We start from the raw sequence: 24,656 nt of genomic DNA on the forward strand, positions 1-24,656 counted from the left end.
TCCAGTGACCATTTCCTTTGTAGTAGAAGCACTCAGTTTTAGGCTTGGGTCTAGCTTTGGGCTTCTTCATGGGAGTGGCAAGTTGCTTGCCATTCTTATTGAAGTTCCCTTTCTTTCCCTTGCCCTTTTACTTGAAACTAGTGGCCTTGTCAACCATCAACATTTTGATGCTTTTCTTGATTTCTACCTTCGTCGATTTCAGCATCACGAAGTGCTCGGGAATCGTTTTCGTCATCCCTTGCATATTATAGTTCATCACGAAGTTCTAGTAACTTGGTGATAGTGACTAGAGAACTCTGTCAATCACTATCTTATCTGGAAGATTAACTCCCACTTGATTCAAGCAATTGTAGTACCCAGACAATCTGAGCACATGCTCACTGTTGAGCTATTCTCCTCCATCTTGTAGGCAAAGTACTGTCAGAGGTCTCATACCTCTTGACACGGGCATGAGTATGAAATACCAATTTCAACTCTTAGAACATCTTATATGCTCCATGGCGTTCAAAACGTTTTTAAAGTCCCGGTTCTAAGCCGTAAAGCATGGTGCACTAAACTATCAAGTAGTCATCATACCGAGCTTGTCAAACGTTCATAACGTCTGCATCTGCTCCTGCAATAGTTCTCACCTAGTGGTGCATCAAGGATATAATTCTTCTGTGCAGCAATGAGGATAATCCTCAGATCACGGAGCTAGTCCGCATCATTGCTACTAATATCTTTCAACTTATTTTTCTCTAGGAACATATCAAGAATAAAACAGGGGAGCTATACGTGAGCTATTGATATACAACATAGACATGCAAAATACTATCAGGTACTACGTTCATGATAAATTAAAGTTCAATTAATCATATTACTTAAGAACTCCCACTTAGATAGACATCCCTCTAATCATCTAAGTGATCGCGTGATCCATATCAACTAAACCATGTCCGATCATTACATGAGATGGAGTAGTCTTCAATGGTGAGCATCACTATGTTGATCATATCTACTATATGATTCATGCTCGACCTTTCGGTCTCAGTGTTCCGAGGCCATATCTGCATATGCTAGGCTCGTCAAGCTTAACCCGAGTATTATGCGTGTGCAAAACTGGCTTGCACCCGTTGTATGTGAACGTAGAGCTTATCACACCCGATCATCACGTGGTGTCTCGGCACGACGAACTGTCGCAACGGTGCATACTCAGGGAGAACACTTGTACCTTGAAATTTAGTGAGAGATCATCTTATAATGCTACCGCCGTACTAAGAAAAATAAGATGCATAAAAAGATAAACATCACATGCAATCAAATAAGTGATATGATATGGCCATCATCATCTTGTGCCTTTGATCTCCATCTCCAAAGCACCGTCATGATCACCATCATCACCAGCTTGACACCTTGATCTCCATCGAAGCATCGTTGTTGTCTCGCCAACCATTGCTATCACGACTATCGCTACCGCTTAGTGATAACGTAAAGCAATTACATGGTGATTGCATTTCATACAATAAAGCGACAGCCATAAGGCTCCTGCCAGTTGCCGACAACTGTTACAAGACATGTTCATCTCATACAACAATTTATATATCATCACGTCTTGACCATATCACATCACAGCATACCCTGCAAAAACAAGTTAGACGTCCTCTACTTGTTGCTGCAAATTTTACGTGGCTGCTACGGGTTTAGCAAGAACAGTTCTTACCTACGCATCAAAAACCACAACGATTTTTTGTCAAGTGTGTTGTTTTAACCTTCAACAAGGATCGGGCGTAGTCACACTCAATTCAACTGAAGTTGGAGAAACTGACACCCGCCAGCGACCTGTGTGCAAAGCACGTCGGTAGAACCAGTCTCGCGTAAGCGTACGCGTAATGTCGGTCCGGGCCGCTTCATCCAACAATACCGCCGAATCAAAGTATTACATGCTGGTAAGCAGTATGACTATTATCGCCCAACACTCTTTGTGTTCTACTCGTGCATATAACATTTACGCATAGACCTGGCTCGGATGCCACTGTTGGGGAACGCGGTAAATTAAAAAAAATCCTACGCACACGCAAGATCCATCTAGGTGATGCATAGCAACGAGCGGGGAGAGTGTTGTCCACGTACCCTCGTAGACCGAAAGCGGAAGCGTTATGACAACGCGGTTGATGTAGTCGAACGTCTTCGCGATCCAACCGATCAAGTACCGAACGCACGGCAACTCCGCAGTCTGCACACGTTCAGCTCGGTGACGTCCCAAAAACTCTAGATCTAGCTGAGGTCGAGGGAGAGTTTCGTCAGCACGATGGCGTGGTGATGGTGATGATGAAGTTACCTACGCAAGGCTTCGCCTAAGCACTACGACAATATGACCGAGGTGGAAATCTGTGGAGGGGGGCACCGCACACGGCTAAAACAATTGTCAACTTGTGTGTCTATGGGGTGCCCCCTCCCCCGTATATAAAGGAGGGGAGGAGGGGGCCGGCGGCCCTCATGGTGCGCCCCAAGGGGGGATTCCTACTCCTACTATGAGTAGGTTTTCCCCCTTTCCTTGTCCTAATAGGAGGGGGGAAGGGGAAGAGGAGAGGAAGGAAAGGGGGCCGCCCCCCCTCCCAATTCGGATTGGGCTTGGGGGGGCACCCCCACCTCTTGGTCGCCTCCTCTCTCTCCCACTAAAGCCCATGTAGGCCCATATTGCCCCCGGGGAGTTCCGGTAACCCCCCGGTACTCCGGTATATGCCAGAACTCATCCGAAACCTTTCCGGTGTCCAAACATAACCTTACAATATATCAATCTTCATGTCTCGACCATTTCGAGACTCCTCGTCATGTCCGTGATCACATCCGGGACTCCGAACTACCTTCGGTACATCAAAACACATAAACTCATAATACCGATCGTCATCGAACGTTAAGCGTGCGGACCCTACGGGTTCGAGAACTATGTAGACATGACTGAGACTCATCTCCGGTCAATAACCAATAGCGGAACCTGGATGCTCGTATTGGTTCCTACATATTCTACGAAGATCTTTATCGGTCAAACCGCATAACAACATACGTTGTTTCCTTTGCCATTGGTATGTTACTTGCCCGAGATTTGACCGTCGGTATCTCAATACCTAGTTCAATCTCGTTACCGGCAAGTCTCTTTACTCGTTCCGTAATACATCATCCCGCAACTAACTCATTAGTCACATTGCTTGCAAGGCTTATAGTGATGTGCATTACCGACAGGGCCCAGAGATACCTCTCTGATACACGGAGTGACAAATCCTAATCTTGATCTATGCCAACCCAACAAACACCTTCGGAAAACACCTGTAGAGCATCTTTATAATCACCCAGTTACGTTGTGACGTTTATAGCACACAAGGTGTTCCTCCGGTATTCGAGAGTTGCATAATCTCATAGTCAGAGGAACATGTATAAGTCATGAAGAAAGCAATAGCAATAAAACTCAATGATCATAATGCTAAGCTAACGGATGGGTCTTGTCCATCACATCATTCTCTAATGATGTGATCCCGTTCATCAAATGACAACACATGTCTATGGTCAGGAAACATAACCATCTTTGATTAACGAGCTAGTCAAGTAGAGGCATACTAGGGACACTTTGTTTGTCTATGTATTCACACATGTACTAAGTTTCCGGTTAATACAATTCTAGCATGAATAATAAACATTTATCATGATATAAGGAAATATAAATAACAACTTTATTATTGCCTCTAGGGCATATTTCCTTCAATATCTAGTATAGGAATCTCCCTCTTTAATTTCTTTATCCTTATATCTTTGCAGCCATTTGATTTCTTCTAGTTTAAGTAGCTCCTTCAGCTCTTTTCTTAACTTTTTTTGTAGATCTCTGGGCTTGTTTGGTTTCTGCCCAGGCTAGCCACGCCAACATGCGGGCGAGCCAAAGTATTGGCGAAGGTTTTCGCCGCCCGCACTTGGCCAGCTCGTTGGCGAGAAATTGAAGGGGAGTGTGGAAGGCTTCATGGGCACGCCAAATGATTGGCTTCAATCCAAGCAGCGCCTAGGAATGTGGTCAACGCCAAAAAATTGGCTTGGCAAGCCGGGGCACCAAACCAAACAGCCTCTCTGTCTTGAGCACCAATTCCTCTGATTTCACCATTTTTATCCATTACATCAAGTAAGGTCAACAGTTCTTTCTTCCTTTTCGTGTATGCAGCATTTGCATTGAGGACCCATCCTTTAATCTTCTGTCTTATATTTCTTAGTTTCTTCTACCAGGTATCTAGGCTAGACCCATTGCAATTTATCCCCCAGTTTTTTTCCACAAATTCTTTAAATCTTTCCATCGTCATCCAAGAATTTTCAAATCTGAAGATAGGTAGGGTAGTTCTCTGCTCCCCTGAGTCGAGTAACAGGGGAGTGTGGTTAGAGATCTCTCTTTCCAAAGCATTAACTATGGCCATTGGATATTTTTCTTCCCAATCAGGGCAGATCAAAATTCTATCCAGTTTTTCATAAGTAGGATCTGGGAGATTATTGCCCCAAGTATATTTTCTCCCATTAATTGGTATGTCACTGAGTCCATGTTCTATTATGGCATTAAACACAAAACTAAAGTGATCAGTTCCCCCTGGTTTGTTTTTCTCAGAACTATTATGGCAAGGGTTATCTTGATATATTATGGATAACTCAGCTAAAAAAGTTGTTTTCCCTTCTTTTTGGGCATCACCATAAACAGTCACTAGATTCCAGCTAAATTTGCCTTTTTATCAAAGAGGAGCATTATGATAAAATATGACCCCTTCTCTACTTGTAGAAGATCAAAACAATCATTGTTGATCCCTACTAGGATGCCACCAGATTTTCCCTTAGGAGCAATCCATTCCCAGAGAATTTTTTTCCGTCCAGGAAGGTTGTGTAATTCATTTTTTGAGTAATCACCTTTAATAGTTTCTTGTAATCCCACAAAATCAAGATGTTTCTCTATAATTGTTTCTCTAATAAAGTTCCTTTTAATGTCCTGCCCTATCCCCCTAACATTCCAAAACATTCTTATCATTGCTTTTTCTTCCTTTTTTTTCCTCCCCCTCCTATTGATATGGCATGCTTCCCAGCAGTATTAGCTGAGGTGCCAATCTTCATCTTTTCTTTACTAGAAAGGATCTTTTTAAGATTGTCATAGTAGTATTCTAATTCAGCATCAGAATGGTCATCTTCAGAACATAGTTCTTCTAGAACAGCATCACCAATGTCAATAAGACTTGGAGAGCTATATATCCTTACTAGCGCGGCGTGGCAACGAAACACAATGCGCGTGTGAGGCGGGCGGTGAAGGAGGAGTGCATCTGTATGTGATTTCTTCTCAAACTCTTAGTTTTATGTAGAACAACTTATCTTGTAAGTTATAGGAGGTGAGGTATCCTAGGTGGTTAATGTTGCCTCGTCAAAAAAAGTTGGTTTCATTCATTCTCCACTAACGTGGTAGGACTAAATTTTCCACACTCTCTTATCATGCATGAATGGGCCACATGGGCCTCCTGGATTTACTAGAAATCATTGGGAGAAAAATGAACTATTAAATGGGCAAGGCTCAATAATTCCAACAAAATGTTCTTTTATCATTGGAATATTTACTAGCGTATGAATAGAAGCATTAAGGAGGGACACAATTACAAAGTTTGAATGTGATCACGGTAAAAAAAAAAATTGGTTGCTGATGATACATGGACACGTTAGTACAGGTGCTTTGGAAGGATTGAAGATCATGGTTAGCTAGGCTGTACATGTGAATGGCTTCTCAAGCATATTGTTCAACCGGATAAACTCCTTCTCGTGTCCTTCCTTTCCGCACACAAACTTCCCATTTTTGGGATGAATGATCTCAAAGCTACGAGGGCAAAGTACACACACACTCCTGCGAGGTTTCTTTTCTGTCAAAAGAAAAAGAGATAAATTAGTATTCATGTTATGAAATCACCCACATGTAATAATCAAATAACTATACAAGGATATATAGCCGCTCCAAAAGAATGTGCACACATACTCTTGCGGGTGGGTGGCTGCGTCTGGAACGTAGATATCTTATCTGTGTAAGTATGAGAATGAAGCATAAATCAGTTAATTAATCATGGTTACGCAACCAAGTACCAAAAGAGATTAGTGAGGAGGAGGACTTACGATAGTGCATGTCTCGACAACCACTCGGCAGCCCTGTATTTCGACGGACTTGTCATCATCGCCACAGATGTACATGTAGCGCAGCTCCCCGAAGAATTGCCGCACGGGGGTCTCAGGCGGAGCGCCCCTCCTGCGAGCCCAAAAGCTGACGTGGTGCCATGTCTCGCCTCTGAATATGACGGCCATGTTCATCAAAGGTTTGACAAGATCGAACTCGGCACCCTGAATATTAGTTGCCAGAAACGGAGACAGCTCGGTTAAAGTTGTGTCCGTCTCGATTTCAACAATATAAGTGACGAGCATTTTTCAGTGATTTTTGGTTTTTCAGATAATGATCAGATCAGTTATGTACCGGGTTCTTGGAATTGTAGTGGAGGAGGGCGCAGCGAGCATCGTGAATGACGGAGGACTCCCGCTCTCTGCAATCACAATTAACAGTAGATAAGAAAAGGTCCCGCTCTCTGCAATCGAAAAGTATTTCGCAAGGCCAGGCAGATCAATCCGGGACTGCAGAACTGAACTTACTCTTCTGAGCGCCCTCTGTCCTCTGCGGCAACGGAAGAGAATAGAGATCCCATCCTAGTCTCGAGAATATTATCGCTGTAGCGGTTGTTTGTTTGAGGACTTGAATCGAAACCCCTACTTGCAACTATATGGAGTGGGCGCGCGCCGGTGCGGCGAAATTTCTCCCAGACAGGATCCGAGTCGAACTTGTAGGTTCGCTTGTAACCGTTCAGGATACCGTCGTAAACTGCTAGTCCCTCTCATTTTTAGAAGACGTCCCTGTCGGGTATGGCGAGACATAGGGCAGCCTCGCCTGATGTCGGAGCGCAAGATGGGCCGGCCCAGGACTGCGCGAGACCACAGCCTCATCTTTTTTTTTACACATTTTCTGCTTTCGTTTTTACTTTATCTTTTTTACTTTTTAATACTTTTAATATTCAAAAAACCATATAAAACAAACTTCTACAAAACATTGTAAAATGTTAAATGCCTAAGAAAAAAATGTTTCTCATGTTACGAAAAATGTATACAAAAAATATACAATGTATATGAAAAAACTTGCATGTGTTTAAAATTATTAATCAGGCATTTGAAACTTTTGTTATTAAGTATTTGAAAACTATTATCAAGCGTTTGAAAAATGTTAAATGTGTGTAGAAAATAATATCGTCATATAATATACAAAAAACAATATGTATGAAAAAATATTCATAATGTATATAAATAATGTTAAACGTCTATATAAAAATGTTCCTATGGTATACGGAAAATGTACAACATACATTACATAAAGACATCAATAAACATATATTAAAAAAAACTGATTCTGTTTTTAAAAAATATTAGACATGCACATAAAAATGTTTCTGACGTATACAATATACGTACATTGTGTGTGAATAAAAAATTATTGCCACTACAAAATGTTGACCATGTATTCAAAACATGTTAATCTTGTATTTGAAAAATATTAAACGTGTATTAAAAATGCTTTAGATATATAGCAAAAATGTACAATGTTTATGGAAAAAAGTAGTCATAAAAAATTATAAGTTTTCAAAAAATGTTACTCTCTCTGATCCATATTACTTATCGCTCGAATGGATGTATCTAGCGCTGAAATATGTCTGGATACATCTCACTCTGTGCATTTGAAAACCGAACCGAAAAACCATACCGAAAATAAACTGAGCCGAACCAAATTTATGGTTTTTATGGTTTCTGGTTTCGGTATGGTATGAACTTTTCATACCGTTTGGTTTTTATGGTATATACTGAAAAACCAAACGGTTAACTGAATAAACCGAAGTAAAAAAATATATATTTCCTGTGATGAACAACCATACAAGTTGTCATTTTTCTTGTACATGAGTCAAATTCGCTACTAAGCACGTAATTTTTTCTTGTAACATAGTCATTTTTCTCTTTTTAAAATGCTAAGCACGTCCATAACCATCAACGGATGAATCAATGCATGCATATATAGTTATATACTACTCCCTCCGTCCGGTGAAGAGTGTACATCTAGTTTCAAAAAATTTCCACAAAAGAGTGCACTTCTATATTCCCAATGCATTTTAAAGTAGGAAAAAATACTTCTCTCTCATCACACGGTAATCAAGACCAATAGCAATCTACACATGATCTTCTTAATTTCTACATGCACTTAGCTCATTGGGGGTTAGATAATTAAAGAGGAGAGAGATGGTGGCTTGCACTTTTCCAATGCATTTTTTACTTAACTCCATAATTTGTCCTAAAATTTCTAGATGTACACTCTTCGCCGGACGGAGGGAGTATTTGTGTAAAACAGTATGTGTTTTGAGTCATAAATTTGCAAATTATTATTACATCATTTTCAAATTTGCTTCAACTTTGGTTATTATGGTATATACCGAAACCACACCAAAATAATTTGGTATGTACCGAAACCGAACCGTATTTTAATTCCATATCGTATTTACCGAAGTATTAATACCGTACACACCGAAAAACTGTATAAACCGAACGCACAGAGTGAGATACATCCTCTTGAAAAACTAGTAATATGGATCGGAGAAATGTATTGGAAAATGTTAAACGTGTATATAAAATATGTTTATGATGTATACAAAAAATGATGAATGTGTACTGAAAAAATTGGCATGTGTTGAACAAAAAGGAAACCGATGAAAATCGACAAAGAAACATTGAAAACCAAAGAAACCAAATAAAAAAAATGAAAAACCGAAGGTAATCAATGCAAAAGAAGGAAGCCGAGCAAGAAATAAAGAAAATGAAGAAAATAAATAATGAAAAACAAAAAAAGTGAGACCTAAGAAATACACGAAGAAAAAAATCAGTGAAAACCTAGCTCACAAATCACACTGACAAAGGGTAGTGGTGAGGGAAGTTGAGATGGAAGAATTCTCACGCTAAAGGGTTAGCCACTCATTCTGGCCGCAGTTGCGGCCTCTCATTTGTTCGATCATCCAAGGGTTCTGGTTGGGTATGGTGGACATTTCTCGCCTTAATTACGCTGTCATTACCCTTATTCCTAAAGTCAAGGGTGCGGATTTGATCTCGCAATTTAGGCCGATCGCCCTTATTAATAATTTCGCCAAGTTTCCGGCTAAAGGGTTAGCCACTCGTCTATCCCCCATCGCCCACCGTACCATTAGCCCTTTCCAGTCGGCTTTCATCAAGGGTCGTTTCATTCTGGACGGGGTCCTCTGTTTGCATGAAATCGTTCATGATCTTAAGATTCGTAAGTCGAAAGCGGTGATTCTAAAATTAGACTTTGAGAAGGCCTATGACTCGATGAGTTGGCATTTTATGCGTAGAGTTTTATTGGCCAAAGGGTTCGAGGGGCCCCTCGTCCATAGGATTATGCAGTTGGTCTCGGGAGGCCACACTGCCATCAATGTTAATGGTCAGGTTAGCAAATTCTTTGCCAATGGTAGGGGCCTGAGGCAAGGCGATCCTGCCTCTCCCATCCTATTCAATTTCGTTGCAGATGCTTTATCTCGCCTCCTTTCTAGGGCGGCTGCCACTGGGCACATTACTCCGGTTTGCTCTAATCTCATTCCCCATGGTCTCACCCATCTCCAATATGCGGACGACACTATTATTCTGGTCGAGATGAATGAGGCCTGCCTTGCCCACCTCAAATTTATCTTACTCTGCTTCGAGGCTATGTCGGGGCTTAAGATTAACTTTGCCAAGAGCGAAGTAGTTGTGACTGGTGTGGACGGGTCGGAAGCCGCGCGAGTGGCCCACCTTTCTTAATTGTAAGCAGGGCTCCTATCCGTTCAAATACTTGGGGTTGCCTATTTCCCCGGATGTGCTACATGCAAAAGATTTTGCCCCGATAGTCACTAAGGTGGGAAACAGGGTCCTTCCCTGGCGGGGTAGACATAATACGAACGCTGGTAAAGTGGCCGTAATTAATGCTTGTCTCTCCTCCCTCCCCATGTTCCTTATGGGCTTCTTTCTCTTATCGGCTGGGATTCATGCTGGTTTTGACAAACACCGTGGGGCGTTCTACTGGAATGCTGCGGACAACCGCCGCAAATATCGCTTCGTCAAATGGAAATTGATGTGCAGGCCCAAAAACCTTGGGGGGTTAGGGATTCTCAATACTTCCATCATGAACCAATGCTTGATGATTAAATGGTGGTGGAAGATTATGAGCGTTGAGGAACAACCCCTTTGGTTGTCGATCCTTAAGGCTAAATATTTCCCATCCTCTAGCCCGATGTTCGCTCTGCCGCGTGGTGGCTCTCAGTTTTGGAAGTCTCTGGTCAAAGTTAGACCTGTTTTTCAATCTTTTGCTAAGTTTGTTGTTGGGGATGGTTCCTCTATTCGGTTTTGGCTTGATTGGTGGTGTGGAGATTCACCTCTCTCGGTGACCTTCCCTACCCTTTTCTCTTACTGCTCTGACCCTAATATTTCTATTGCGAAGCTTGCTTCCCAGGGGTGGAACCTAGGCTTCCGCCGTTCTCTGTCGCCTGTAGAGTTTGAAGATTGGCAATGTCTTACTGCCCTCTTCCCTACGCTCTCGACGGTCAGGGACTCGGTGCTTTGGCCGCTTTCTGCCTCTGGGCGGTTCTTTGTTAAGTCGCTTTATTCTAAGCTAGTTGGTGGCGCACCTACCAGTCGTTTTTCCAAAGTTTGGAAGGCCCGTATTCCCCCTAAGATAAAAAAATTCTTGTGGCAAGCCTTTCGAGGCCGGCTGCCCTCGGCTGATCAGATTCGTAAGAGAAACGGGTCGGGTTCCCAGTTTTGTGCTCTTTGTGGTGAGGTAGAGGACTCGGATCATATCTTTTTTCACTGTCACCTGGCTAAGCTTATTTGGAGTTGTGTGCGGGATTGGCTTCATGTGTCTTGGGCCCCTGCCTCCTTTGCTGAGTTGCGCAGCCTGGCATCCAACCTTTCCGGTGTTTCTAGACGGATCTTTTGGGTAGGCTTGGGGGCTTTATGCTGGTCTCTGTGGACTACTAGGAACAAATTTACTATCGAGCACGTGTTTCCGGCTAAACCGGCTGACTGCTTGTTTAAATCGTGTGCTTTCCTGCAGCAGTGGAAATCATTGACTAAAGCCGACGACCAAGAGGCGCTATCTATGCTGATCGACAAAATCCGGACCACGGCGTCTCAGTTATGCAGACAAGAGCACGTTGATTGAGGGATTCTTTTGGGCCTGAGTCTTTAGCTTAGTTGGTTCCTTCTATTCCGGCCTGCGTGCCGTGTACTGGCGTGGGAGCCATGTACCATGACTTTATTCGCGTTGTCCTGCCCAACGTTGGGGCTTGGGTGTGTTTGATACGTTTCGGTGTTGTTCTTGCTACCTGCCTTATGGCTTTATCTATAAAGTCGGGCGTATGTCTTTCCTCTAAAAGAATTCTCACGCTAGGGATTGGAAATCTAGAGATACAATGGGGATATAGGAGAAACAAAAGCTAAGGTCAGGGAGATTGATTTCATCAGTGATGTTCTGTTCGTCCCTCTCAGGTATGGCGAGACACGGCGCGACAACTATTTATCACATTAAGCGATCCAAGTGGCAACTCCCTGAAGCTTTTCCACCCCCGCGTCGTATTGGGCCGGCTCATTCACACGCGCATAGTCGTAGAAAGAAATGCGAGAGGGGGGGTCGAACCTGCGCTAACCAACCCACCCAAGTTAATTCCATGGTAAGAACTAGGGGCGCGTCGTACTTGATGCTACTCGACAGGTTTTCTTCGGGATTTTTTTAACTTTTTTTGTTTTATTTTGTTTCTTTTCTTTTTTTCTTCTCCGCTTTTCTTTCATTCTTTTTTGCATTTTGTTTCTTTGTTTTTTATTTCATTTTTTCTTCTCCATTTTTGTTTGGTTTTATTTTTTCTTCTCCACTTTTTTATTTCATTTTTTGGTTTTTCTTTGCTTCTTTTTTTTCTTATATAAATGAACAATATTTTTATAAGAATTTGTTCAACATTTTTAAATAGTTGCTCATTTTTGCTAGGGTCGGGATTATGATCACATAATAGGGTGGGAAGTTGAGGCGAAGTTAGCCCGAGTTTCATTGGTTTTGTTTATTTTTTCTGTTTTCTGTTTTTGTTTTTTAACAGGGTTTTCTTCATTTTTTGTTTTGTTTTCTTTTTTGCTTGTTCATCTTTTCTTTTTTTTCTTCTCATTTTTTGTTTGGTTGTCTTTTTTCTCCTTTTTTTCCTTTTCCTTTTTCACATGTATGTTCTCGCTTTCACTCTATATTTCCGTATATGCCCAAACCATTTTTTAATAAGTGATCAACATTTTCTGTATATATGTTAAACATTGTCTGAAAACTTACTGGACATTTTTCAAATAGTTTTTAAACATTTTAATACTTATGTCAATATATTTTTAATAATTTTTCAAAATTTTACAAATACTTGTTCAACATTTTAAATACTTATTCGATATTGTACAAATACTTAGTTAAAATTTTGAATACTTATTCCACATTCTCAAATGCTTGTTCAACATTTTCTAATATTAATTCAGCATTTTTCAAATATTTTCTCAACATTTTTAATACTTATTAAAAAAATTCAAATACAGGTTCATCCTTTTTCAAATACTCGTTCAACATTTTTAATACTTATTCAACATATTTCAAATACCTGCTCAACATTTCTTGAAATGTTTTTTGAAGAGTGTATTTTGTACTATATATTTATATGTGTATATATATATATTTGAATATATTATGTAGAATATTTTAAAATTTAAAGTAAAGCACAAAAAAAAAATACGAGAACAGAAAACAGAAAGAAAAACAAGAAAAAGAACAGTTCCCCGCCTTCCACGCGGCAGCCTCGCCTGATGCCGACCGCAAGATGGGCCGTCCAAGGATTGCGCGAGGCCACAGCCCTCGTCTCTTTTTTCACATTTTCTGCTTTCGTTTTTGCTTTATTTTTTACTTTTTATACTTTCAAATATTCAAAAATACATATAAAAAACTTACCTAAAACATTTGAAAAATTATAAGTGCGTAAAAAAATTGTTTCTCATGTTGCTAAAAATGAATACAAAAAATATACAATGTATATGAAAAAAGTTGATCATGTGTTCCAAAATATTAATCAAGAATTTGAAAAATATGTTATTAAGTATTTTAAAACTATTATCAAGTGTTTGTAAAATATTAAATCTGTATAGAAAACATTCTTGCTATATAATATACAGAAAATGCATTGTGTATGAAAGAATAACAATAGTTTATTTTAAAAAAATGTTAAATGTCTATATGAAAATGTTCCTATGGTATACTAAAAATGTACAATGTATATTAAATAAAAGTAGACGTCAATAAACATATATTCTAAAAAGTTGACTTTGTATTTAAAAATATTAGACATGCATATAAAAATGTTTCTGACATATACAAGATATGTACATTGTGTGTGAATAAAAAATTATTGCCACTAAAAAAATGTTGACCAGGTATTCAAAACATGTTAATCTCGTATTTGAAAAATATTAAACGTGTCTTAAAAATGTTTTAGTTATGTACCAAAAATGTACAATGTGTATGGGAAAAAAGTAAACATACAAAAATATAAGTTTTTAAAAAATGTTACTCTGTCCAATCCATATCACTTATCGCTCGAACGGATGTGTCTAGCTCTGAAATATGTTTGGATACATCCGCTTGAGAAACTAGTAATTTGGATCGGAGAAATTTATTGGAAAATGTTATACGTGTATATAAAAGATGTTTATGATGTATGAAAAAAATTGAATGTGTACCGGAAAAAATGACATGTGTTGAAAAACAGATGAAAATCAACAAAGAAACATTGAAAAACAAAGAAACCAAATAATAAAATGAAAAACCAAAGATAATCAATGCAAACAAAGGAAACTGAGAAAGAAAGAAATAAAAATGAAGAAAAGAAGTGATGAAAAACAAAACAAAAAGTGAAACCCGAGAAATACACGAAGAAAAAGAAGAAGAAAATTTAGTGAAAACAATGAAAGAAACGAAGTAAATCATTGAAGAACAAAGAATAACAGAAAAATGAAGAAAATATTGGAAATATGCCCTAGAGGCAATAATATTTGTATTATTATTTTTTCATATTCATACTTAAAGAGTTTATATTCTATGTTATAATTGTTATGATCGTGGAATATGCGGTTCAGTGGAAAACTCATATGCGCGTGTGGAATGATAAACGGTTGAATAAAATATTCCTAGTCTTGCCTCCAGAACTAGAATATGTTCAAGTGTAACGATGGTCCTAAAACAACATTGGGTTCAAGTGTAACATATGTTCAAGTGCGAAAATGTTGGTATACTAAACGTGTTGTTGGTGATCACGTTTTTCGGACCTTAGAATATGTTCAAGTGTAACGATGGTCCTAAAACAACATTGAGATTATGATGTTGGTATAATAATCATATTGAATCGACCCAAATTTGTTTATTGTGAATTGGATTAATATTGTTTGTATTAAATTGTAATAACACTGAGTGTTAACGTTTGATCTTGCTACTTAGACCATGAGAGTGTCGTGGTCACCTCTTACCATAAGGTGGGCTTTGGGGTTGCTCAAATATCACCTGTAACACGATGATCATAACGACAACTTACAGGTTCATCAGAAAGTTTGACAAGTGGCCGGGTAGCTCAAGAGTGGGATTTGCTCCTGATGTCTACTACACAACCTTCTTCTTGTAGACGTTGTTGGGCCTCCAAGTGCAGAGGTTTGTAGGACAGTAGCAAATTTCCCTCAAGTGGATGACCTAAGGTTTATCAATCCGTGGGAGGCGTAGGATGAAGATGGTCTCTCTCAAACAATCCTGCAACCAAATAACAAAGAGTCTCTTGTGTCCCCAACACACCCAATACAATGTAAATTGTATAGGTGCACTAGTTCGGCGAAGAGATGGTGATACATGTGCAATATGGATGGTAGATATAGGTTTTTTGTAATCTGAAAATATAAAAACAGCAAGGTAACTAATGATAAAAGTGAGCGTAAACGGTATTGCAATGCTAGGAAACAAGGCCTAGGGTTCATACTTTCACTAGTGCAAGTTCTCTCGATAATAATAACATAACTGGATCATATAACTATCCCTCAACATGCAACAAAGAGTCACTCCAAAGTCACTAATAGCGGAGTACAAACGAAGAGCTTATGGTAGGGTACGAAACCACCTCAAAGTTATTCTTTCTGATCAATCCATTGGGCTATTCCTATAAGTGTCACAAACAGCCCTAGAGTTCGTAGTAAAATAACACCTTAAGACACACATCAACCAAAACCCTAATGTCACCTAGATACTCCAATGTCACCTCAAGTATCCGTGGGTATGATTATACGATATGCATCACACAATCTCAGATTCATCTATTCAACCAACACATAGAACCTCAAAGAGTGCCCCAAAGTTTCTACCGGGGAGTCAAGACGAAAACGTGTGCCAACCCCTATGCATAGGTTCATGGGCGGAACCCGCAAGTTGATCACCAAAACATACATCAAGTGAATCAATAGAATAACCCATTGTCACCACGGTTATCCCACGCAAGACATACATCAAGTGTTCTCAAATCATTAAAGACTCAATCCGATAAGATAACTTCAAAGGGAAAACTCAATCCATTACAAGAGAGTAGAGGGGGAGAAACATCATAAGATCCAACTATAATAGCATAGCTCGCGATACATCAAGATCGTACCACCTCAAGAACACGAGAGAGAGAGAGAGAGAGAGAGAGAGATCAAACACATAGCTACTGGTACATACCCTCAGCCCCGAGGGTGAACTACTCCCTCCTCGTCATGGAGAGCGCCGGGATGATGAGGATGGCCACCGGTGAGGGTTCCCCCCTCCGGCAGGGTGCCGGAACAGGGTCCCGATTGGTTTTTGGTGGCTACAGAGGCTTGCGGCGGCAGAACTCCCGATCTAATCTGTTCTCTGAAGGTTTTAGTGTATATTGGTATATATAGGAGGAAGAAATACGTCAGGGGAGCCACGAGGGGCCCACGAGGGTGGAGGGCGCGCCCCCCCTGCCTCGTGCCTTCCTCGTTGAACCCCTGACGTGCACTCCAAGTCTCCCGTATTTCTTTCTTTCCAAAAATAACTTTTCCGAAGGTTTCATTCCGGTTGGACTTCGTTTGATATTCCTTTTCTGCGAAACACTGAAACAAGGGAAAAAACATAAACTGGCACTGGGTTCTGGGTCAATAGGTTAGTCCCAAAAGTAATATAAAAGTGCATAGTAAAGCCCATAAAACATCCAAGAATGGATAATATAATAGCATGAATACTTCATAAATTATAGATACGTTGGTGTAGGAGATATGCCCTAGAGGCAATAATAAATGATATTATTTATCTCCAAGTTCATGATTATGTTTATGTTCCATGCTATAACTCCTGTGGTTCCCGAGCCCGTATATCCATAAAGGCTCTGGGGAAAGCCCATGTGCACGTGTGGAATAATAAACGATAAAATGTATTCCTAGTCATGCCTCTAAGACTAGCTCAAGTATTGCATGATGATTATGTTTTCCCAATCATGGGCATGTCTATGCCAGCAACATTGAGGGCACAATGTTAGAAGAACATTTGTGTTGAATCGACCCGAATTGATGTTATGCTATGAGATACATTCGTCACAAGTTAATGGTACATAACACAGAGATGGTTAACGTTTGCATGATTCCTTAGACCATGAGAGTATCGAGTTTCTTCATGCTTGCTTCATGAACTTTGGGGTTTGTTAAACGTCACCCGTAAATGGGTGGCTATTACGACGGCTTACGGGTTCATGGAAAAGTATGTCAAGTAACTTGATAGCTCAAGATTGGGATTTGCTCCTCCGACGATGGAGAGATATTCTCGGGCCCTCCCGGTGTTACGTTATCCATAATTGAAGGAAATATGCCCTAGAGGCAATAATAAAGTTATTATTTATTTCCTTATATCATGATAAATGTTTATTATTCATGCTAGAATTGTATTAACCGGAAACATAATACATGTGTGAATACATAGACAAACAGAGTGTCACTAGTATGCCTCTACTTGACTAGTTCGTTAATCAAAGATGGTTATGTTTCCTAGCCATAGACATAAGTTGTCATTTGATTAACGAGATCACCTCATTAGGAGAATGACGTGATTGACTTGACCCATTCCGTTAGCTTAGCACCCGATCGTTTAGTATGTTGCTATTGCTTTCTTCATGACTTATACATGTTCCTCTGACTATGAGATTATGCAACTCCCGTTTACCGGAGGAACACTTTGTGTGCTACCAAACGTCACAACGTAAATGGGTGATTATAAAGGTGCTCTACAGGTGTCTCCAAAGGTACTTGTTGGGTTGGCGTATTTCGAGATTAGGATTTGTCACTCCGATTGTCGGAGAGGTATCTCTGGGCCCACTCGGTAATGCACATCACTATAAGCCTTGCAAGCATTGTGACTAATGAGTTAGTTTTGGGATGATGTGTTACAGAACGAGTAAAGAGACTTGCCGGTAACGACATTGAACTAGGTATCGAGATACCGACGATCGAATCTCGGGCAAGTAACATACCGATGACAAAGGGAACAACGTATGTTGTTATGCGGTCTGACCGATAAAGATCTTCGTAGAATATGTGGGAGGCAATATGGGCATCCAGGTCCCGCTATTGGTTATTGACCGGAGACGTGTCTCGGTCATGTCTACATAGTTCTCGAACCCGTAGGGTCCGCACGCTTAAAGTTACGATGACAGTTTTATTATGAGTTTATGTATGTTGATGTACCGAAGGAGTTCGGAGTCCCGGATGAGATCGGGGACATGACGAGGAGTCTTCAAATGGTCGAGACGTAAAGATCGATATATTGGACGACTATATTCGGACTTCGGAAAGGTTCCGAGTGATTCGGGTATTTTTCGGAGTACCGGAGAGTTACGGGAATACGTATTGGGCCTTATTGGGCCATACGGGAAAGAAGGAAAAGGGCCTCAAGGGTGGCCGCACCCCTCCCCTTGGTCTGGTCCGAATTGGACTAGGGAAGGGGGGCGCCCCCTTCCTTCCTTCTCTTTTTCCCTTCCTCTTTTCCTATTCCATATGGGAGGTGGAATCCTACTAGGACTAGGGAGTCCTAGTAGGACTCCACACTTGGTGCGCCCCCTCCTAGGGCCGGCCTCCTCCTCCCTTGCTCCTTTATATACGGGGGCAGGGGCACCCCAGAGACACAACAATTGATCTTTGAGATCTCTTAGCCGTGTGCGGTGCCCCCCTCCATCATATTACACCTCGATAATACCGTTGCGGAGCTTAGGCGAAGCCCTGCGTTGGTGGTCGGATCGTGAAGACGTACGACTACATCAACCGCGTTGTGATAACGCTTCCGCTGTCGGTCTATGAGGGTACGTGGAAAACACTCTCCCCTCTCGTTGCTATGCATCACCATGATCTTGCGTGTGCGTAGGAAATTTTTTGAAATTACTACGTTCCCCAACAGTGGCATCCGAGCCTGGTTTTATGCGTTGATGTTATGCACGAGTAGAACACAAGTGAGTTGTGGGCGATATAAGTCATACTGCTTACCAGCATGTCATACTTTGGTTCAGCGGTATTGTGAGATGAAGCGGCCCGGACCGACATTACGCGTACGCTTACGCGAGACTGGTTTCATCGTTGCGAGCACTCGTTGCTTAAAGGTGACTGGCGGGTGTCTGTCTCTCTCACTTTAGTTGAACCGAGTGTGGCTACGCCCGGTCCTTGCGAAGGTTAAAACAGCACCAATTTGACAAACTATCGTTGTGGTTTTGATGCGTAGGTAAGAACGGTTCTTGCTAAGCCCGTAGCAGCCACGTAAAATATGCAACAACAAAGTAGAGGACGTCTAACTTGTTTTTGCAGGGCATGTTGTGATGTGATATGGTCAAGACATGATGTGATATAATGTGTTGTATGAGATGATCATGTTTTGTAACCGAGTTATCGGCAACTGGCAGGAGCCATATGGTTGTCGCTTTATTGTATGAGATGCAATCGCCATGTAATAGTTTTACTTTATCACTAAGCGGTAGCGATAGTCGTAAAAGCAATATGTTGGCGAGGCGACAATAATGCTACGATGAAGATCAAGGTGTCGCGCCGGTGACGATGGTGATCATGACGGTGCTTCGGAGATGGAGATCACAAGCACGGTGCTTCGGAGATGGAGATCACAAGCACAAGATGATGATGGCCATATCATATCACTTATATTGATTGCATGCGATGTTAATCCTTTATGCATCTTATCTTGCTTTGTTTGACGGTAGCATTATAAGATGATCCTTCACTAAATTATCAAAGTATAAGTGTTCTCCCTGAGTATGCACCGTTGCAAAAGTTCTTCGTGCTGAGACACCACGTGATGATCGGGTGTGATAGGCTCTACGTTCAAATACAACGGGTGCAAAACAGTTGCACACGCGGAATACTCAGGTTAAACTTGACGAGCCTAGCATATAACAGATATGGCCTCGGAACACGGAGACCGAAAGGTCGAGCGTGAATCATATAGTAGATATGATCAACATAGTGATGTTCACCGTTGAAACTACTCCATCTCACGTGATGATCGGACATGGTTTAGTTGATATGGATCACGTGATCACTTAGAGGATTAGAGGGATGTCTATCTAAGTGGGAGTTCTTAAGTAATATGATTAATTGAACTTAAATTTATCATGAACTTAGTCCTGATAGTATTTTGCAAATTATGTTGTAGATCAATAGCTCGCGTTGTTGCTTCCCTGTTTATTTTTGATATGTTCCTAGAGAAATATTATGTTGAAAAATGTTAGTAGCAAAGATGCGGATTGGATCCGTGATCTGAGGATTATCCTCATTGCTGCACAGAAAAATTATGTCCTTGATGCACCGCTAGGTGACAGACCTATTGCAGGAGCAGATGCAGACGTTATGAACGTTTGGCTAGCTCAATATGATGACTACTTGATAGTTTAGTGCACCATGCTTAACGGCTTAGAATCGGGACTTCAAAGACGTTTTGAACGTCATGGACCATATGAGATGTTCCAGGAGTTGAAGTTAATATTTCAAGCAAATACCCGAGTTGAGAGATATGAAGTCTCCAACAAGTTCTATAGCTAAAAGATGGAGGAGAATCGCTCAACTAGTGAGCATGTGCTCAGATTGTCTGGGTACTACAATCGCTTGAATCAAGTGGGAGTTAATCTTCCAGATAAAATAGTGATTGACAGAATTCTCTAGTCACCATCACCAAGTTAGTAGAACTTCGTGATGAACTATAGTATGCAAGGGATGACGAAAGTAATTCCCGAGCTCTTCGTGATGCTTAAATCGACGAAGGTAGAAATCAAGAAAAACATCAAGTGTTGATGGTTGACGAGACCACTTCAAGTGTTGATGGTTGACGAGACCACTAGTTTCAAGAAAAGGGCAAAGGGAAGAAGGGGAACTTCAAAAAGAACGGCAAGCAAGTTGCTACTCAAGTGAAGAAACCCAAGTCTGTACCTAAGCCTGAGACTAAGTGCTTCTACTGCAAAGGGACTGGTCACTGGAAGCGGAACTACCCCAACTATTTGGTGGATAAGAAGGATGGCAAAGTGAACAAAGGTATATTGGATATACATGTTATTGATGTGTACTTACTAGTGTTTATAGCAACCCCTCGGTATTTGATACTGGTTTAGTTGCTAAGAGTAGTAACTCGAAACGGGAGTTGCAGAATAAACAGAGACTAGTAAAAGGCGAGGTGACGATGTGTGTTGGAAGTAGTTCCAAGATTGATATGATCATCATCGCACACTCCCTGTACTTTCGGGATTAGTGTTGAAACTAAATAAGTGTTATTTGGTGTTTGCGTTGAGCATGAATATGATTTGATCATGTTTATTGCAATACGGTTATTCATCTAAGTTAGAGAACAATTGTTGTTCTGTTTACATGAATAAAAACCTTCTATGGTCATACACACCAACGAAAATGGTTTGTTGGATCTCGATCGTAGTGATACACATATTCATAATATTGAAGCCAAAAGATGCAAAGTTAATAATGATAGTGCAACTTATTTGTGGCACTGCCGTTTAGGTCATATTGGTGTAAAGCGCATGAAGAAACTCCATACTGATGGGATTTTGGAATCACTTGATTATGAATCACTTGATGCTTGCGAACCGTGCCTCATGGGCAAGATGACTAAAACGCCGTTCTCCGGAACTATGGAGAGAGCAACAGATTTGTTGGAAATCATACATACAGATGTATGTGGTCCGATGAATATTGAGGCTCGTAGCAGGTATCATTATTTTCTGACCTTCACAGATGATTTGAGCAGATATGGGTATATCTCCTTAATGAAACAGAAGTCTGAAACATTTGAAAAGTTCATATAATTTCAGAGTGAAGCGGAAAATCATCGTAACAAGAAAATAAAGTTTCTACGATCTGATCGTGGAGAAGAGTATTTGAGTTACGAGTTTGGCCTTCAGTTGAAACAATGTGAAATAGTTTCACTACTCACGCCACCTGGAACACCACAGCATAATGGTGTGTCCGAACGTCATAACCGTACTTTATTGGATATAGTGCAATCTATGATGTCTCTTACCAATTTACCACTATCGTTTTGGGGTTATGCATTAGAGACAGCTGCATTCACGTTAAATAGGGCACCATCAAAATCCGTTGAGACGACGCCTTATGAACTGATGTTTAGCAAGAAACCAAAGTTGTCGTTTCTTAAAGTTTGGGGTTGCGATGCTTATGTGAAAAAGTTTCATCCTGATAAGCTCAAACCCAAATCGGAGAAATGTGTCTTCATAGGATACCCAAAGGAGACAGTTGGGTACACCTTCTATCACAGATCCGAAGGCAAGACATTCGTTGCTAAGAATGGATCCTTTCTAGAGAAGGAGTTTCTCTCGAAAGAAGTGAGTGGGAGGAAAGTAGAACTTGATGAGGTAACTGTACCTGCTCCCTTATTGGAAAGTAGTTCATCACAAGAAACGGTTCCTGTGACGTCTATACCAATGAGTGAGGAAGTTAATGATGATGATCATGAAACTTCAGATCAAGTTGTTACTAAACCTTGTAGGTCAACCAGAGTAAGATCCGCACCAGAGTGGTACGGTAATCCTGTTCTGGAGGTTATGTTACTAGACCATGACAAACCTACGAACTATGAAGAAGCGATGGTGAGCCCAGATTCCGCAAAATGGCTTGAGGCCATGAAATCTGAGATGAGATCCATGTATGAGAACAAAGTGTGGACTTTGGTTGACTTGCCCGATGATCGGCAAGCCATAGAAAATAAATGGATCTTCAAGAGGAAGACGGACGCTGATAGTAGTGTTACTATCTACAAAGCTAGACTTGTCGGAAAAAGGTTTTTGACAAAGTTCAAGGTGTTGACTACGATGAGATTTTCTCACTCGCAGCGATGCTTAAGTCTGTCCGAACCATGTTAGCAATTGTCGCATTTTATGAAATCTGGCAAATGGATAAACAAAACTGCATTCCTTAATGGATTTATTAAAGAAGAGTTGTATATGATGCAACCAGAAGGTTTTGTCAATCCTAAAGGTGCTAACAAAATATGCAAGCTCCAGCGATCCATCTATGGACTGGTGCAAGCATCTCGGAGTAGGAATATACGCTTTGATAAGTTGATCAAAGGATATAGTTTTATACAGACTTGCGATGAAGCCTGTATTTACAAGAAAGTGAGTGGGAGCACTACAACATTTCTGATAAGTATATGTAAGTGACATATTGTTGATCGGAAATAATGTAGAATTATTCTGCAAAGCATAAAGGAGTTTTTCAAAGAAAGACCTCGGTGAAGCTGCTTACATATTGAGCATCAAGATCTATAGAGATAGATCAAGACGCTTGATAAGTTTTTTCAATGAGTACATACCTTAACAAGATTTTGAAGTGGTTCAAAATGGAACAGTCAAAGAAAGAGTTTCTTGCCTGTGTTACAAGGTGTGAAATTGAGTAAGACTCAAAACCCGAACACGGCAGAAGATAGAAAAAGAATGAAAGTCATTCCCTATGCCTCGGCCATAGGTTCTATAAAGTATGCCATGCTGTGTACCAGATCTATTGTATACCCTACACTGATTTTGGCAAGGGAGTACAATAGTGATCTAGGAGTAGATCACTGGACAGCGGTCAAAATTATCCTTACTGGAATAAGGATATGTTTCTCGATTATGGAAGTGACAAAAGGCTCGTCGTAAAAGGTTACGTCGATGCAAGTTTTGACACTAATCTAGATGACTCTAAGTCTCGGTCTAGATACATATTGAAAGTGGGAGCAATTAGCTAGAGTAGCTCCATGCAGAGCATTGTAGACATAGAAATTTGCAAAATACTTACGGATCTGAATGTGACAGACCCGTTGACTAAAATTATCTCACAATCAAAACATGATCACACCTTAGTACTCTTTGGGTGTTAATCACATAGCAATGTGAACTAGATTACTGACTCTAGTAAACCCTTTGGGTGATGGTCACATGACGATGTGAACTATGGGTGTTAATCACATGGTGATGTGAACTATTCATGTTAAATCACATGGCGATGTGAACTAGATTATTGACTCTAGTGCAAGTGGGAGACTGAAGGAAATATGCCCTAGAGGCAATAATAAAGTTATTATTTATTTCCTTATATCATGATAAATGTTTATTATTCATGCTAGAATTGTATTAACCGGAAACATAATACATGTGTGAATACATAGACAAACAGAGTGTCACTAGTATGCCTCTACTTGACTAGCTCGTTAATCAAAGATGGTTATGTTTCCTAGCCATAGACATAAGTTGTCATTTGATTAACGAGATCACCTCATTAGGAGAATGACGTGATTGACTTGACCCATTCCGTTAGCTTAGCACCCGATCGTTTAGTATGTTGCTATTGCTTTCTTCATGACTTATACATGTTCCTCTGACTATGAGATTATGCAACTCCCGTTTACCGGAGGAACACTTTGTGTGCTACCAAACGTCACAACGTAAATGGGTGATTATAAAGGTGCTCTACAGGTGTCTCCAAAGGTACTTGTTGGGTTGGCGTATTTCGAGATTAGGATTTGTCACTCCGATTGTCGGAGAGGTATCTCTGGGCCCACTCGGTAATGCACATCACTATAAGCCTTGCAAGCATTGTGACTAATGAGTTAGTTGCGGGATGATGTGTTACGGAACGAGTAAAGAGACTTGCCGGTAACGAGATTGAACTAGGTATCGAGATACCGACGATCGAATCTCGGGCAAGTAACATACCGATGACAAAGGGAACAACGTATGTTGTTATGCGGTCTGACCGATAAAGATCTTCGTAGAATATGTGGGAGCCAATATGGGCATCCAGGTCCCGCTATTGGTTATTGACCGGAGACGTGTCTCGGTCATGTCTACATAGTTCTCGAACCCGTAGGGTCCGCACGCTTAAAGTTACGATGACAGTTTTATTATGAGTTTATGTAT

General features: G+C 40.7%; 1 protein-coding gene across 1 annotated transcript; it reads right to left on the bottom strand.

The window, feature by feature from the left end:
- Positions 1 to 5,558: 5,558 nt before the first annotated feature.
- Positions 5,559 to 6,772, bottom strand: LOC123124369 (uncharacterized). Its single transcript, XM_044544994.1, has 5 exons — positions 6,667 to 6,772; positions 6,494 to 6,560; positions 6,142 to 6,363; positions 6,008 to 6,049; positions 5,559 to 5,894 (listed from the first exon to the last, which is right to left on the bottom strand). Exons 1-5 carry the CDS (start codon positions 6,717 to 6,719, stop codon positions 5,775 to 5,777), a joined length of 504 nt encoding a protein of 167 aa, XP_044400929.1. The 5' UTR covers positions 6,720 to 6,772; the 3' UTR covers positions 5,559 to 5,774.
- Between the last annotated feature and the right edge of the window lie 17,884 nt (positions 6,773 to 24,656).

This window comes from Triticum aestivum, chromosome 5D (assembly GCF_018294505.1).
Source record: "Triticum aestivum cultivar Chinese Spring chromosome 5D, IWGSC CS RefSeq v2.1, whole genome shotgun sequence".
Classification (NCBI taxonomy): Eukaryota; Viridiplantae; Streptophyta; class Magnoliopsida; order Poales; family Poaceae; genus Triticum; species Triticum aestivum.